The sequence below is a fragment of the Tinamus guttatus genome, unplaced genomic scaffold (assembly GCF_059628265.1).
Source record: "Tinamus guttatus ecotype Peru unplaced genomic scaffold, ASM5962826v1 Tinamus_guttatus_pri_ptg000150l, whole genome shotgun sequence".
NCBI lineage: Eukaryota > Metazoa > Chordata > Aves > Tinamiformes > Tinamidae > Tinamus > Tinamus guttatus.
This window is the reverse complement of record NW_028288684.1, coordinates 7749550-7767403: the sequence shown is the minus strand read 5'-3', so window position 1 is coordinate 7767403 and position 17854 is coordinate 7749550. Positions and strand designations below refer to the sequence as shown.

The following is a 17854-nucleotide window of genomic DNA, read 5'->3' as shown; positions in this document are numbered from 1 at the left end:
AAATCTTCCTAAAAGTGCCATATCTGCTCTACAGCATGGATATCTTGACCTTGACCCTCAAAGCACATGAAAGAAAGAATCCTCAATATCATAAAGACTATTTAACAGAACATATTTAAAAATAGCAAGATACAAGTTGAAAGACTATGAGTATGATTGACTATTGCATCCTGTACTCTCACATTCCCAAGAAACATGAGGTTGCACTGTGCAATTTAACAAGGTAGTCCAGAAGCTGCAAAAGCAAGAGCAGCAGGAACGCCTGAAAGCGCTGAAGCCTCTTGATGAAGTCTACTTCATTGATAAAGCAGATGTCTACGAGATATCCAAGCACTCTCTGAGAACTCCTGCAACCCAGTGGACTAGATCACCAGGCTGTAGGATGTCAGAATCTCCTACAAAGAACTTGCGAGTCTGAGCCAAAAACACTGACAAAGTTTCTGTTCATTAAGTTGCTCAGAAGCGACTGGAAAGGCACAGCTTACCAGGTGACCACTCCACCGCAGCAGCATCCCTGTTCTACCAGGATTTCCACTTTTCAGCAACCCCTCTGATACTAAAACATGGGCTCTGCCTCTCCTGTTTTAGGTCTATTTTTCTGTCCTAAAAACACCTCTAATGGCAATTAGATGTTTCAGTGATATCAAGGTCTGATATTGATGATGAAACAAATTGAAGTACACGTATCTTCCCAGCATCAAACAAAGCAAGTTTTTCTAGGTTATTTTTGTGCATACCTGAGGAAAATGGCTATCACTGATGGATCATTTTCAATTCTTAGATCTTAAAGGCTACATACACAGGACTCCACAATACACTTTCGCTAAGGCAAAGTGCAAGTGTTTCAGTATTGCTTGAAACAAAAACGAAATACAGTGTTGCTGCAGCAAGACTCACTTCAAAACAGGATTATTTTAGCTTGTTTTTCTGCTTTTCAAAGATGTTATTCCTACGCAAAAAAAAAATGTAAATTTTAACCATATTCTTGACAGGGTACTGCACATACCTACTTTGCAACAAATTCCAACTCGTAGACATAACTGGTTGTTTCTTCTGATACTTTAATTTTAGTTTGGTAATCAGAGACCACAGAAATATATTTTGCACAATTCACCACTGTTAGCATGCCTCAAATCTGATGAGCAATAAGTTCCGAAAAAAACATTTTTGAGCCTAAAGCAAAGTGAGAGAAACAAATGAGAAAGCCCCAAAGCATTTGCTTTCGCCAGCACTGCCCCCTCCTGCCAAGAAGGACACCAGAATTCGCTGCTACTTACGTCTAAAGAATCTTCATTGACCAGGATGAGAGACATGCTCTGTGAAATGAGTCTGCAAGAGTATCCTGTAAGAGAAAAAGAAAATTTCCTGTTTTAAAAAGAATATTACACTTGAGCTAGACTTCCAAGGGGGCATCTGCAGGTCAGATTAGGATATAGATTTTGAGCAGTTACTTCTATCAGACAGGCCTCTGGAAGTGTTGGTGTGTAGGACACACTCCAACTCGACACGTTTACTAGCACAGGCTGCATTTTCATCTGCAATTCCAAGCACGTGGCTTTAAAAAAAAAAGTTTTACCTGAATAAAGTCAGTATTAACTAAAGAGCAAAAGTAAACATCTGTATATCTACAACTTTATTTTTAGCCTACATGAAGGCAGAGCTTCCCTACTTCACAGGAACAGATCCGAGTGTGCGGCTGCAGCTACGTCCCATGCCTGGGAGCACACACACAGCATCCTCTGTGCTCTAGGCCCCATACATCTGGTCCTATCTGTTTGTTTGCTAAATGCTGTACAAACGTTTTCACTCCTAAGAGTTTATGGTGGAAGTCCTGAACTTCACCAAGAACAGCAGACCATGCACCACGCAGCCTCCAACTCCTGCAGGCATCCTGCAGCTCTACTGCCTCGTCCCTAGTGTGGGGCTGGGACATGAGGGAGGACAAAAGCAAGTTGCCATGGACCAGGACAGGTGAAAGCACTCACCAGGCACCTGTATATCTCTACAAGGGTAGCAAAATCCAAAGCAAAAATGCCAACAGGGAAGAGTCTCTTTTTAAATTTATTTTAAGCAGTAAGAACCAGAAGACTACAGTATTGCTCAATATCATTATACTGGCAATTCCTCTAGCACAGGTTTGTCACCAGCACGAGACAAAGTGACACGCAAGAAACCCATTTTGCATTTTCGGGAACACTTGATTTTCCAGCTCATCTTACTGGCAAGAGGCAAGTCATAACTCCTGTCAGAGCGGCCCTCCTGCATCAGCCCAAGAGCTCCTGTGACTTCTCCTGTGGGTGAAACAGCCACGTGGCTTCCTAAAGCAGCAGATACATCTACTGACACGAGGAGCATGCACGCCCTTCACGGCTGGTGGAGATTAATGGAAAAGGAAATCCAATGAAAGTATCTCGCATTCCTACTGTGCTTGCGCAGGAATGAACCACGTAATGAATCATGGTAAGCCCAAGAACTGATTGTCCTCAAATGAGGCCTCAGGAAGTTGACTTCCCCATTTACTCCGGCTAAAGTGAATCTGGAGCCCATTACAGTATGAGAGTAACGTCCCTGCGGAGAACCACCGCAGGGCGGGCAGGGTCAAAAGCAGAACAAGAGCACAGTCAATATAACAACATTAACACACTTCACAACAGCAAGAGCACAACTGGAGCATGAGTTTGTTTGCTGTGGGATTTTTGGTTCCTTAGGAAGGCCATAGAGGCTCATCAACTGCTGAGTAAATCATTTCCTCAAGCTACAGAATTTTGTAGTTGGTCTAGTGCTACGTGTATTATCCAGGGGCAACATGATGCACGAGTGACTTCTGTCAGCAAACAAAATCCTCTGCCTTTCTTGGTTGAAGTCATACCCACCCCACAGCAAAGCACCTTCAGGCAGCAAGCTTGACTATTTCCAAAATTTTGTTTCTGCTCATTTTCAGAGCTGTTGGGGAATATGATGGTACCAGAAGCAACCTTGTGGAAACATTTTGATATTTTTTTTTATGTTAACGAACTGCAGTTTACTTTCTGCTTTAGAAGAGGATACTGAATGATGTTCAACTAATACACACCTGTGGAGAAAGTTGCTGAAATATAACCTAATGAAACGCAGCCTGTGACATGAAAGCTTTGCAGACTTTATGACTTCTGGCAGGGAACGTGTCTTTAACTGACATGGTACAAAACTGAGTCAGAAAGCTTCAGCAGGTACCGACAAACCACTGATTTCAGAAAAAAAGCAACTCAAAGTTTGCTATTTTTTAAAATTAGTCCCAGACTGAAAAACCACTTTCTTCTTACTGAGAAGAAAAAGAGGACATCGCAAATGTAATCATTCCCCTCTATGCCAGGACTATTCTTTCCCTAGGGAACAGCAGCAGCTTTGTGCAGCAAGCTGTTACAAATTCAGTATAACTAATTCAAAAGGATTTTCTAGTAGGGTTTGATTGGAACAGCAGCTGCAACAGCTAGCTATAATTTCTAAACTGCTGCTCACTGTTTCATTTTACATCTTTCAAATCAAGCACGACGCCATTTGACAACTGGAGCTGGACAAAAACATGCTGTGGAAAATGCTAAGTAGCTCTTTGGTGTGTTCTGGAAATCATGGAGTTAGAAGAAACCAATCCTGTAACTTGAGGTTATTTTGTATTTTATCATCACATTAAACAGGTATGAAATTGAGCTTAGAATAGGAGGGTAAAAGTCAAGCCTATGGTCATTTTATAGGTTATTTATACATCATGCCCAATTTTGGGACTAGAAAGGTGTTAAAATCTAGCATTAGTGTAAAATAAAGTACTATGAACTGTGACGCTAAAAGAAGTGAAGTTTTTAGTCCTATTTTATACACAAAGTCTTATAACAGCTAGTTCTGGCAGCCCTAACTGTAATTGGAAATACAGACTTTTAGATCAGTGCCCATTTTTTGTCCATGCTTTTGACTAGAATGAGATCAACCCTTGGCCCAAAGCCAGACAGAAGATGCCAATCTGCACTTGCAAATTCACGTCTAGGTCTTTAATTTAAAAGTCTGCCCAAGAGTCCACGAGGCAGCTGAATAAGGTACTTCTGGGACTTCCTTCCCTTCAGGTGCAATCCTGGGAACAGGACTGCTCGTATCGGAGCTGAAGATCATAGTCCATAGGTCCATCCACACCCCAGGCATATAGAAGCCCCCGTGTGAGGCAAGCTGCCCATCCTGCACGTTTATAAAGAGCACACAGGCCCTGCTCGAGCTCTGCCAGGGACACAGGTGAGAACCCTGGCACCAGATACACACGCGTGCCCAGGCTGCAAGCAGGGGTCCATGAGCACAAGCTCCACACACAGTGAGAAGATAAAAGTATTCCTAAACCCACAGAGCATATTTTTTGTACCTGAAGCACAAATGTACATGGGGATTGAATCTTAAGCTGAGTGTTTATTATAGTTTTAATAGGTTGTGTAACACAAACTGGACAGGTACTAAACATTTGTCCTTACATCTTGAACATAAAGCTGAAGAGTCTCCACAGTGTTACTGAGTTATACACTACTTAAAGGAAGCGATAATTTACAAGTCGTGAGCCTTAAACTCTAAGTTGTCATTGCACCCAAAGGAAAAGCAGTTTCAGAGTCACAGGTTGGTGGAAGCGACTTCCATTGACAGCTTTATTTCTGTAAGGCTTGTGCTTTGGCTACCTGCTATCAGTTAATATATTAATTTCAGAGATTTATATAGAAACCTGTACCTACATTTTTTTAAACTGTCAAAACTGTTGCTTTGCTCCTCTCCAAAACCCGCCTGGATGCCACCCTGTGTCACATGCTCTGGGTGTCCCTGCTGGAGCAGGGGGTTGGACTAGATGATCTCTAGAGGTCCCTTCCAACCTGAACCATTCTGTGATTCTGTGACGTGCAATTCAAACCAGATATAACTGACATTTAAATCTACTGACTACCCTAAGCTATCCACCTTATTCATACTAGAGCTGCAGCAGTTCAGAAAACTGTTTCATCTTTTTTGTACCAAATTTGAAATCCACAGGTACATGAAACTTCATTCCATGTTGGTAAGTGAACAATAACTATAGCCAGCCATGTAGATTACATGCTGAAATTCCACTTTGGTTAATGTAAGTGCATGGAGAGGGGGGCCTAAAATATCTGCCACCGCCAAAGCCCACCTTCTTTCCCTCCCCTGCCAAAAGCAGCAAGCCTTAAGTGCTGCTAAAGATAATGTAATTTCATTTACAGAGCACCATAGCTCTTCCAAGAGAAGCTTGAAATACAGCCAGGGCCATCCACATGCACTTCTATATACAAAAAGTTTCACTGGTCCTCTTTGTCCATGCAGGTGAAGAATCTTCAAGACAATGTTAACTTAAATAGGCTAAAGAAATATCTGCTTCAACAAAAGCCACCTATGCTGTTAAGGATTCACATATCCTACACATGTGCATCTAAATGCACTCATTCTCAAATCTGCAGGCAATTGTGGATGGCATTTTATGTGGGTTAATTTGAAGCAGCTTGGACAGGCAGAGTGTTCTAGACGTTAAAAAGCTCTATACAAGCGTGTACTTAGTTCACAATGCATTTTTTTTTTGCATTGCAAATAGTGTAGATTGTCAGCTAAGATGCATGAACAAGCTTGAGACATAAGGATATCCACCCTGTGCCTTGCCATAAACAACACATACTAAACATCATTCATGCACTCAAGAAGAGCAGCTCCACATGCCAAGTCAAACATGACATACTTGACTAACAGATGTGTTATATAGGGTGACAGTAAAAGCAGTTATTCAAGCATCCATCTACTAGCACAAACAAGGTCCACAAGTTGTAAGCTGTATGCTTTGTATAATCACATATCTCACTACAGCCCAAACTCCACAAAAGTATAGAACAGGCAGTCAGCATAAGAATGTAACAGACAGGGAAAACTGTGAGATAGTTCTAAAACATAACATTTACGGGTACAAGTTGAAACACAGGAAGTTCCATCTCCATGTGAGGAACAACTTCTTTCCTGTGAGGGTGACAGAGCCCTGGAACAGGCTGCCCAGAGAGGTTGTGGAGTCTCCTTCTCTGGAGATCTTCCAAACCCGCCTGGATGCCACCCTGTGCCACGTGCTCTAGGTGTCCCTGCTGGAGCAGGGGGGTTGGACTAGATGATCTCTAGAGGTCCCTTCCAACCTCAGCCATTCTGGGATTCTGTGAACACACAGTAAAGCTGAAACATTACAAATGCGTTGAGACCCTACAATTTCCAACAGAATGTCAAAAGTTACTACTGCCCTACAAGAATTATATTTAAATCCAAAACTAGTAAAGTGTTCATTTTTCCTTAAAATCAGCAGAATACAGCCTGACATTCAGTGTAAAGGTTTTCTCTGAACACATAATTTCTCTAAAATGAAGGCTACCACGTACCTGTTTGCTACCTTAGAACCACTCTATCAGAAACAGGCCTGGTTTTATGGATGGCAAAAGATCTAATGTGTGACCATATTACTACACATCAAGTTCAAAGTAATCTGAAAAACAGATACCTATGTTGAGAGCTGTTTCCTGCTTGTCCCCTGTCAGAACCCATATCTTAATTTCTGCCTTCATTAGTGTTGCTATTGTTTCTGGAACACCTGCTTGCAGGCGGTCTTCAATGGCTGTAGCTCCAAGCAGCAGCAAGTCCTGGAAAGAAGAATAAAAGAAGGGATTGTTTTTTTTAGATAAACCTCTGCTTGGAACACACTCAAAAGGGGGATTAAAGGCAACATATTGCTAACGCAGCATTTTGACAAGCAGTATAGAGTACAGTAAATTTTTGGTGTGGCTATTCCACTTCCTGTACGTAAAATTCACATTTCAAGAGTTACAGAATGGAACCAAGTGTTTCTGATCAGAAAGATGGCAGTGTTTCAAGAGCAATTAATTGAAGTTATACAGCTCCATAGCTAGCCTATGGATGAACATATATATTATGTTCATTCACTAATCACCATAGCAACATGATGAGTGGTCACAGTTTATGTATTTCTTAAGCTCACAAAACAAAAGTCACCTGGCATCACATCATTTAAACTAATTTCCATCCCATAAAATGTATACACAGACTGGATACAATCACTCAAAGCAGAAATTATTGCAACTATTTATGGATATAATCACGACATCTATGTAATAGAAGTGGAATGAACATTAATCAATCCAAGTATCTCTAGTCTACATACAGATGTCTGCCAGAAAAGAATAAGAATGTCTCATACAACAATTTAATACTACAGAGTTAGACATTCTTATACAGTTCTAGAGCATGTGATTGAAGACACTTGGCCACATTACAGAACAGAAAATCAGGCAGACAAAAATACCTATGAAATAAGCTTCCTCCAAAGATACTATCTAGTCAACCAATTCTAACTCCAGAAGAATCTTAAGGGCCCCTCATGCAATGAAGGATGCTCAGTTTAAGAGAAACTGATACAACTTGGGTTCAGTTACATGCAGCATTTCAGGCACTACACAGAAAGAGTAACAAATTCTGTTCTCTGTAAGGACAATAATTACTCAAAACAAACCTGAAAACTGAAGGAGAAGTTAGAATTAATGGCAGCCTACAAAGCTTGATGAATAACAGGCCTTGACAAAACCAACTTTTGTTAGGAGATGTTTAGATGGTAAAGGAAAGAGAATAGACTTCTGTAATTCATTTGCTTTAGTACCCTATTACCTCCTGATAAAACATCAGCCTCATCAATGCTAACAAATTTAGTAGGTAGCAGTATACACCGCTTTTCAAGTGCCAAACGATTGCCCTCGCTTCGAAGAGTAGCGAAATACATTTTTAAGACAATATTAAAATGGGAAAATCGGTAGAAAGCTGAGAGGCAAAGATTATTCAAGGACTGAGAAAACAGCTTAAATTGAGACTCAACCCACACTGACCAACTCATTTTTCACTTCACTGTAAACAAAGAATGGGAAAGTATGGTGCAGAAACCAGAAAGAAAATAAACAAATCTCCAAAATCAAAGATTAGACAACAACATGACTGAGAGACCAGGATGGGCACAAAATGAGGCTTTAGATATGAGTTTGGCTCTTCACCTTAAAGATTCTTTGGTGAGTTTTGGCTCCCCCGTGAAAGCCACATCCCATCCTAGTGTTAACCTCCTCCTCTCTCCTGTCACAACTAATTTAAACAGCAGCCAACCAACAGTGCTACGGAAGGTTAACAGTAGCAATTCAAGGAAGTGTTCAAAGAATGTTTAAAATAAACTACTAAACAAAATCAGGGTCAAGTTAGAGGAAGAGGAAGTAGAAAAAGCAAAGATGGGTGCAACTACTAGCATTTCAGAGCAAAAGGAACCAAAGAGTATCACAGAAAGATCAGTTCGTGGTGTTGAAATTACAACATTCTTTATTTCCCCTGATTTATTATCTACAGTCCCAATGCAAAACTATCAGTTCAACAACTTGCAGGAAAAGAGCAGCTTTTAATATTATTTCAGTGTATGTGACTACAGGCCTCAGTGAGCACATCATTCCCTTTCAAAAACTGTTTTAGATACTCTAGATATGATTATTTTCTCTTCATCTATTAGGCACAGGGGAACATGGTAAAATACGCTGATGATGTAAAGTATCTTTTATGAAATTACATCAAGCTTATTCAAGACAGCAAGACAAAAAATAAGATGGAAAGTAGTAATGACAGTTTTAAAGAAGTCTGTCTCAAAGACTTCAAAACTAAACTCCTGAGAAGTCTACGGACTGCACTTGCTTCTGCATAAAAATGACTTTCCCTCTACCACAGTCCAGTAAAATCAACACTTTATTGTCCTGTACCCTGCCTGAATTCCTTGTAAAAAGATATGTAAAGGAATGAGCATCCGATGCTTGGAAACATCTGTATCTTACCTTTTCAATGATCTCATAGCACTCCTCCAGCTTCTGTGTTCTGTCTTTCAAAATTGTACTGGCTTCATTGTACACAGTCAGCCACTCTCTGTAAGCATTTTCTGACAGATCTGCATAAGCAATGCACAAAGTCCTCAGACCTGCAAAACAGAATATAGCTACTTCACACAATAAAATTACACTGAGTTTCAGCAAATCATCAATTCTGTAATGAATGCCAAGTCCTCTCAGTGCAGAAATCAGAAGCTTTTAATGCACAATAGCATTAGACTTTGGATTCCAGGCAATCTCCCTGTACCTTTTAAAAGCATTCGGGTTTTCACACACTCAAAGCTAGGGTGACTCCCTTAGGTCACTAATGCTGGTACAAGTCAAGACCATTCTAACGGCCACAAACGTCTACCTCATCTTTAATGTAATCTAGCCATTTTGGAGCAACAAGACTGTCAACTTTAAGTTGTTCCATTAAAGTTTGGAAGCAAGTTTGGCCTTTTTGATTAAAAAAAAAAATCAAATTAAACTGGCTACATATGAGACATTTATCTCTGAGCCAAATACACTACTCAACCCAATAATTCCTTTTGGAAAGACTTTTCTCTATCAGCATGTGCATATAACTTGCATTAATAATTGGAGTTACACATACACCAAAGAATACAGAATAGGCCCTGTGAAGTACCAAAAATATTTTACTAGGCCATTGACAAAATTAACAAACATAAGTAATGATTTTTCTTCTGGCAAGAGTCAACCAGAAAGGAATGTGTGTGCCATAAAAAAATACAAAGAATTAATTACTAGAAATTTGGGAGTTTGCAGCCACCCCTTTTTTTTTAGGCTGAATAAAACACTTTCAGGTTTAGGAAGAAAATAACCATAAAAGTTCATGTTTTTACTATAATGCCAAGTTTTCTGCTATTTTAAGAGGGAACAAAACCAAGCAGTTCCTGTAAATGTGTATGTTGCATCAGTCATAAAGGTCTTAATTAAGGGTTCCTTTCAGGTGATCTTTGAAGTCTGGATCGCTCATGCTTCTCAGTATGTTCAAGTTGTCACCGTTTCATACAGCCAGGATCTTTTAAGTCATCTGACTTCTAAACTGGTAAAAATACCACCAGCTCCAATGAAACTGAGGTGTCCAAGCCCCTTCCCTTTATCAGCTATATACTGAGCTTCATCCTGCTTCTTGCAAATTCAATTCCCCCACTGAAATTCAAAGAGAAGCAGAACTAGGCCATGCATTTCCTCAGGCCTAAGTTTATCCCAGAGTTGCTAATTTGCTGATCACACACCACTTCTGAAATAATCTTCATAGCCATCTTATTTGGCATTGCAAAGCTTCAACAGCGCAGAAAATACTGCAAATAATTTGATAACTCAACTCTTACCACATGCTGTTTCTCTTACCTTCAGTGGCGAAGTATTCAAGATGACACAGTGTTTGCTCCATATACTGGGAATCTTTTGAAAGCCTCTCAAAAATTACATTATCCTATTAAAATCAAATTCATTACAACAGAGTAAGTCTACATATGAAGTTTCCATTTGTGGTGTATCAACAAACTCAAGTGACATAACCCAAGTGGCGTAGCTAATATCATGACTCCAAACTAAATGTACAGGTACCGCCCTTGGCTTTAGCCACACACATCTGAGTGCATCATGTGGGTTGTGCACCATGGCAGAGTGCCTCCAACTTTAAATAAAGGAGAAGTACTCTTCCCTCCTCCCTGCTTTCCAAAAGGGATCCCATTATTGAACAGAAGGGGATGTTCCTCGTTATTAAACTGAATATGCTTATTTTCAGAGAATAAAAGCATGTGATCTTACTCAGTACTCATTGTTCCATAGAAAAGGGCTGCTTCCTGCAGTCCTTTCTAGATAAGACTCCCTTCCATGGATGATAAGAAGTAGGATAAGAAGTGGAAGGAAGAAACATTAAACAGATTCTACTACAGAATCCTCTTGGAAATTAGCTTCCTCCTGCCAAAAACTGTTTATTTATCACTACAGCAAAATATAATATAAATATAAATAGATATAACAGCTGTAATGAAGAGCGGGCAATTTAATTAAGATATTAGATGAGGGTCAAATGTAGCAGAACCTAAGTAACAGCCCCTCTGTCATAGGTCTGATCCTGCTCGTACTGAAGACAAGATGATTTTTTTGACCACAACCTCTCTTGTTTTTCCCCTGCTTCCAGTGGGACACTGAGAACTATGTGGACAGGCATGGCTGAGCAGTGACTGCAGACCAAGGTCCTACTAGAGCCACAACTTCGTAGCGCTGCATAGTGACCCCAGACCTAATTCCCCTCCCCTGCACTTGCATGAGGTCAGCACATCTTTACCAAATCAGTGCAGTTAAATCAAAACAGAACAGTGCACCCAAGCCTATCTGTCAGGCCCAAGTCAAATAAACCAGAACCCTACAGAAGTCAGAAACAGTTTCCCCAGTTGAAAAAGCAATCTCCATAATTTTTCATTGAAATTAGAGCCACTCTCTGGCTGTGGCCAATACTAGTTTTACAGTCTTTGCATTTGTGAAGTTATTGCTCTCGTCAGAGAAGACAGAAGCACAACATGATGCAAGCCACGATGACAAATAACAGCAGGTGCAGGGAGGCAGGAGAGCCAAACACTTGAGAGCAGATTTTAGCATCACAGGTTCAGGCCAGAGCATTTAGTCTAGCTCCTGAACTGCTGCTGCACAGCTGGGTGAAATCCTGCCTCTGCTGAAGCAAAGGGCACCTTGCACATCAGTTTCAGGATTTCAGCTTGGTGGTGAGAAGGCAGGAGCAGTTCCTCTGCCTGCAAAAATAGTCAGTCACAGGAGGACTTACAGATCTCCTAAATCTTCTAAGCAGACAGCCAACATATTTTGTATAAGAAATGAAATGCCAGCATCTTAAAACCATGGCTGTTGAAACAATAACTGGTATTGTTAAATCTCCATCAAAGTAGCTTGACTACTTACAGCCCCTTTGCAGTACAGACGTAGTTGTCCTGCTGGAGTTCGAACGATTACTGACATTCGCTTTCTGTTACTGTGGAAAGAGAAATATTTGGGTTTGTCTCCAGCTGTATTGATCAAGAGTAAGTCCTGTTCTAGTCCGTGAATTTTCTCTGATGTGCTTAGCACAGCTGAGATCAGGTGAGATGAAACAGTAGTAACTTAAGATCCAGACGGCTAAAAGAAATATTAAATTGTCCGTTTCCCGCTCCAGCCCTGCGGTTCCTATGCTTATGCAAGAAGTCATCCCAATCTGATTCTGTTCAAGTTCACAGATAGGGTTCCTACAGACTTGCACCCAAATACATACAAAAATTTGGATAAAGACAAGACTGTTCAAACACCCCTTTGAAAGGAAAGAAGAGGAATCTTGTTTACTCTCAGCTCTTTGTTAAATGAAGGAAACTGGGGAACTTTCAGGCTAGAACTGGAAGTCCTGTAGTTGAATGTGTATTAGGTGGAGGCTTAATAAGACTCCACAATAGCAACTCATGGACACAGTGGTAATTATTTGACTTTCTAACTTGAAGGAATTGAGAGCATGCAGAAATATGTCATAAAGACAAGTCATGGATTGCTGGGTATTTAATCTTAAGGAGACCTAAGCAAAACTCCCATGAAGAGATGCCAGTGTAAACACCAAGTGACAGTTCTGAAAAGGCTAGAATCTATTTTAGAAACAAAAATCCCCTGCTCTAGGATAAACTTTTGGTACTAAACAACACAGGAATGGACCACAAATCCAGGCTACATCTTGTCAGATGCTCTTGGTGCCACCCCCCAGCATGAACCTAATGGACTATTTCTTCTCATACAATCTATCTCAGTAGACAACTCTCCCCTTCCTGCTAGAACGCCGACAGCTGAAAGATTGACAGACTTTTCTAGCATGCAGTTAACTTTGGACTTCACTTCTTTATGATACAGGAACAAGGATGCAAAGACGACCCTCCTAAACAGCAGTGAATGTTTGCTCACACAGCTTTAACTCTGCCTTTCCGGATATATTATACAAAGCAGCTCCCAGCTCTCTACAAGTTCTTTATGTTGATATAATCAGCCATATAGCTGGGATGACCCAGAACAACAAAAAGTCAGCAGCCAAGCTTATAAAACTGTATTTACTGAGAAGGAGAAATTGTCATGATTGCCAGAGGTTCAGGTTGCCTCACAAACGGTGCTTCTCATAAACAGCCTGACTCCTTTCAAGTATTTAGAAGGTTGGGAGGCTTCTTAGAACAGGACAGCAAACAACCCTGCTACCTACACCAAACGTCCCACCTACCCAAATAAGAGTAGGTCACAAGAGTGCTAGAAAAACTACAGACTCCAAGTATGCTCTCAAAGCAGAGAGGTGACATTTTCTCTGCTGGTACATCAGGAAATAACTGGGAATGACTCTTCCAGGGCAACGAGTTCACATTAAACCTATGGAGCTGGAGTGGCAGAGGGCAGAGATCTCCAGGCTCATACTTGAACAGTTAACTGACACCCAGTTGTAACAGACTCTATATTAACCTCACATCGGGACCATGGGAGGGTCAGGGCAAAACGAAAGTGCAGCTCTTCTACTGTGTTAGCTGAATCTTTCTATTCCTAACATGTATTTATTAAAAAATTCTCCTATTATCCTGCACTGAGCATACAAACTTACCTGGAAAACTCCAGCACATTAAGAATTTCAAAAGTTTCTTCTTTTCCCAGCTATGAAAGAAAACAAGTATATACTTAAGTCTTTATCGCAAGATATTCTTCTATGTGTAAACCTGCAACATCATCATTTCCGAAGTCCAGGGTAAATAGTAAAATGTGGCAATAGCTCCCTCTCCTGGGCAAAGTAAGGTAGAGCCCTATTTAACAGAATTGCTCTGAGCTCATTTGAATGTCTAAGATTGTGGCATTTTCTATTTATTTACTCTTTTATGGATCTACAGGCATAATTTCAAGAAAATTAACTTTTACACTAGAAGGATAAGCATGCTCTGAACATTAAGTTATTTGCTTACTTTTTAAAGGCTATCACACATATCTACTTAACAAGCAGGTGGAGGGAGCTGATCCTGCCCCTCTACTCAGCCCTGGTGAGGCCACATCTGGAGTATTGTGTCCAGTTCTGGGCTCCACAGTACAAGAGGGATGTGGAGCTGCTGGAGAGAGTCCAGCGCAGGGCTACAAGGATGATCAGGGGCCTGGAACATCTGCTGTATGAGGAGAGGCTGAGGGAGCTGGGCCTGTTCAGCCTGGAGAAGAGAAGGCTGAGAGGGGATCTGATCAGTATCTATAAGTACCTCAAGGGAGGTACTTGAGGATGATGCTGGGCTCTTTTCACTGGTGGCCACCGACAGAACTAGAGGAAACTGAAGCATCAAAAGTTTCACAGGAACTTAAGGAAAAATTTTTTAACATTGAGGGTGACAGAGCCCTGGAACAGGCTGCCCAGAGAGGTTGTGGAGTCTCCTTCTCTGGAGATCTTCAAAACCCGCTTGGACGCAGTCCTGTGCCACGTGCTCTAGGTGACCCTGCGTGTGCAGGGGGGTTGGGCTAGATGACCTCTAGAGGTCCCTTCCAACCTTAGGCGTTCTATGATTCTATGATTCTAAGTTTTCTGTGTCTTATACAGAAGATTTTACGGAGAGAGAGAACTCTTCAACATTGAACTGCAAGAATTCAAGCATTTAACATAACAGCTGCTAAACACAGGGTTATAAAAGACCTCCCAGACCCATTCATTTCTTCCAAGGAAAATGTGTTCATCCAGGCTGCCCAGATAAAGGAAGAAAAACATTCTTGAGGCACAACTTTTCCCTTATAGGCTTGCAAATTCCTAGGGTCCATTCCACATAGAAAAAGGACAGGGAAGGAATTTCTATCTAAAACAGACCAAGTCAGCTCTCAATTCTGCAAAAGCCTCCTGCATGCAGCCTCCCAAAGTGCCTGCAAAGGTGAACTCAGGGGAAGCAGCCAGGACACCCTGGTGCTGCGCCCGACGCTGGCCGCCTACCCTACTCACCGCGTCGATGATGACGGAGTGCGGAGTCCTTGCTGTGAAGACATAACCCAGCCTTTTCGCTCCTTTCACTAATGCCCCTTCATCTGCCAGGACAAGGAAAAGCTGAATTCAATGCGGTGTGCAGACAAAGAGGCAGGCAAAGCTTGAACCCGTATATGCCACATGGCCAAGGCGTAGCCGCCCGCTTCCCCATGCAGTGGAGCTCTCACATCTGTAGCAGACAAGGGATGGCTGAAGTAGCTCCCTTCCACGAGAGCATTTACATTTTCATTCCTACACAGGCTATATAAGATCAACCACACACACTTGGTACCCAATCTGTATAAAACATCCTGTAACTACTGAAACATTAAGCTCCATTATTGTGGAAGAAACGTATTTACTTCTTTATAAAAGAAAATGAAAGAAAAGCAATTCTGAAGGTGACTAAGATCAAAGCCATGTTACTCTACTCTTAAATGTATGCTCTGCAACATACATTTAATCCAGTTTCTGCCATAAAAACACTAAGTTCTTCTCAAAGAAATTCAACATGGTCTCCTAGAAATGGAACTGGGTACCACCACTAAAAGCTGAAATAACTGAGCTGGAAGCAGAGGCTGCACCTCTAGTAGCACCAAACAAATTTAGTGCCCAGCTCCAGTGACCTCTGTTTCTCTGCATTGGCACTGTGACCAGAGCTGTCACACAGGGGCTCTTCATCACACTTGTCAGCCCTTCACTGGGGTGCAGATAGCAAATGCTACTTCATCACTAAATACATCCCAACAATTCTAGAAATGCCTCCATTAGTCGAGGCAATTTGGCGGGGAGCAGGGCCCTGCCCACCCCTTCCAGTGCCTCTCTAGTTCTTCCTAGCAGTGTCCCACATGGACATTTTGTATTTGCACAAAGCCACATGGCTACTAAATCAAGGGGAGACCAAAAAAACGTTCAAAGAATTTGCATTCAGACCAAGCAGAGCTAACAACTGTATATGCAGAGACAAGTCAGTACTTCCATACATCAGCTTTGTATCAGGGAAACAAGGCACAGAAAGCCTTAATTTTGCTCGTCACCCCTGCAGTAAGAGGCTAGAATAGAAACATTCTGAGAATAGCAGGGATCACGAGTCCAGCTTAGCTCTACACAAACATCAGACACATCAGCAGTTTTGCAGGAAACATGTGCATCAACATTAAAAGATGACGGATCTATGACTAGCAATTAAACCACAACATGTTTCACTTCTAAAAATAATAGTCTTTCCAAGAGATTTTTTCCCATCTAATTGTATTCGCTTGCTCCCTACCTCCTAGAGAAGGAATTAAAAAACCAACCTGGAGAGGAGGCCTGGTAGATGATTTTATTTCCTTGTCTCTCAGGAACAACAGTGTGACACACTGCCAGCAGGGTGAGGAACTCCTGAATGTGCACAGCTGTGGGCTACACAGGACAGCAAGTCAGTTTTAGCATCACATGCAGCCCAAGAGGACTTGGAGAGGGCTCTCAGGTCTGCAGATATGAAAGAGAACTATTCCCTGACTCTAGCTGACAGCTCATTTTTGCCCCAGAACATCAGTACAGCAGAGTTGAGGAACGGTATGAATGAAAAAAAAGCTAAAGCTAAAAACTTAATTTTAGCGATGAAGACCTGACAAGCCAAAATGCCTTTTCCCCCCTGCACCCTAAACACAGAAGTATTTGTTTTGTAGTGTCCCAAGCTTCACATAGGCAAGGAGGTCTGTCACAAGGTGCTGATGATCAAGCAACAGGACAAAACAACTGTTTCGGTAGCTTCTATAAGGCTTCCAATGAATGAAAAATAACCACACCAGAATTAAACTCATTGCAATTGCACCCTGAGCAAAGAATTTCCAAGGCAGACTGCAGCTGAATAACCAATAGAAGGCAACATCATCTGCTCTTGCAAGGTAACACATCACCCAGCCACGGAGAGGTTTGGTCACTGCTCCTTACCTGTTAGCACCCTGAGAACACGCACATACAACACGGTCCACAAAGTCTTTAAGCACAGTGGGATGGCTGTTGAGACACCAGCTCTACAACCCAGCAAAGACCTCCTTGGTCTCAAGGCTCTGACCAAGAAACTCTGGCAGTTGCAGCTATGGGTACACAAGGCAGGCCTGACACGTTCTTATTCCAGCATCCGCTGCTGCCGACCGCAGACGGCTGTATGAGAAGAGGCTGGGTGAGACACTTACTCATTTTCTGAGTATGTGAAAGTGGACATAACCCACCCCTGCCCCGACAACGTTACAGGTTTTAACTCTTCCTTTATATGTATTTCTGTTTTCAAGCCAATTACATAACTTATTGCTGTCTTGGTATTTTCACAGCTTACAGTGGATTATGTGGCACCCTTCCAATCCTGTAACAGATGACCAGAGGCCCAACTTCTCATGTCAGCTCCTCCACACAGCCGTCAGTCGTCTCCTTGCTATATTTTTCCAACACCAACACAGCATTCATTGCACTGACAAGAACTGGGACAGAGTGTTCAAATCCTGCTTCCAAGCTGAGGACAGGATCCTCCTGCTTATTGCTGGTGCCCGTGCTTCACTCCAAGCTTAACCTCGCTTGTTTCTAGTCCCACAGCTTAACTCATTCTGCTCTATTACTTATTTTCTTCTATTAAAGCAGATCTTAGCCATTTTGCTACTAAATTTCTTACTGATCTCTGTGCAACATTGCTCACCTGCTCATTTTTTAAGCTCAGCTCTTTTTCTTCCCAGTTGCTTTGTTTCTCCTTCACCCCCAGGTGCCAAATCTTTGGGTCAAAACTATCACTTCTTTTTAGAGTGGGTCTGTCCCTTTTCTAAAGCTTCATCAAAATCCACCAGACACCTGGCATATCATCACCCATGACAGCAATACAACCCACTTGCTGAACTCATCTGGTACAACAACCTCACCAGCT

The 17854-nt window shown here is 41.7% G+C and overlaps 1 protein-coding gene across 1 annotated transcript in view; it reads right to left on the bottom strand.

Moving 5' to 3' along the window:
• The window catches only part of ATP8A2 (ATPase phospholipid transporting 8A2), a 302037-nt gene that overhangs the window by 215215 nt on the left and 68968 nt on the right, over positions 1–17854 (bottom strand). The window contains exons 17-24 of the mRNA XM_088522215.1: positions 16254–16359; positions 14935–15017; positions 13579–13628; positions 11889–11958; positions 10317–10401; positions 8910–9049; positions 6542–6680; positions 1278–1342 (exon numbers count right to left, since the gene is read on the bottom strand). Of these exons, the coding sequence (XP_088378341.1) occupies positions 1278–1342; positions 6542–6680; positions 8910–9049; positions 10317–10401; positions 11889–11958; positions 13579–13628; positions 14935–15017; positions 16254–16359 (738 nt within the window). The remainder of the gene's footprint in view (positions 1–1277; positions 1343–6541; positions 6681–8909; positions 9050–10316; positions 10402–11888; positions 11959–13578; positions 13629–14934; positions 15018–16253; positions 16360–17854) is intronic.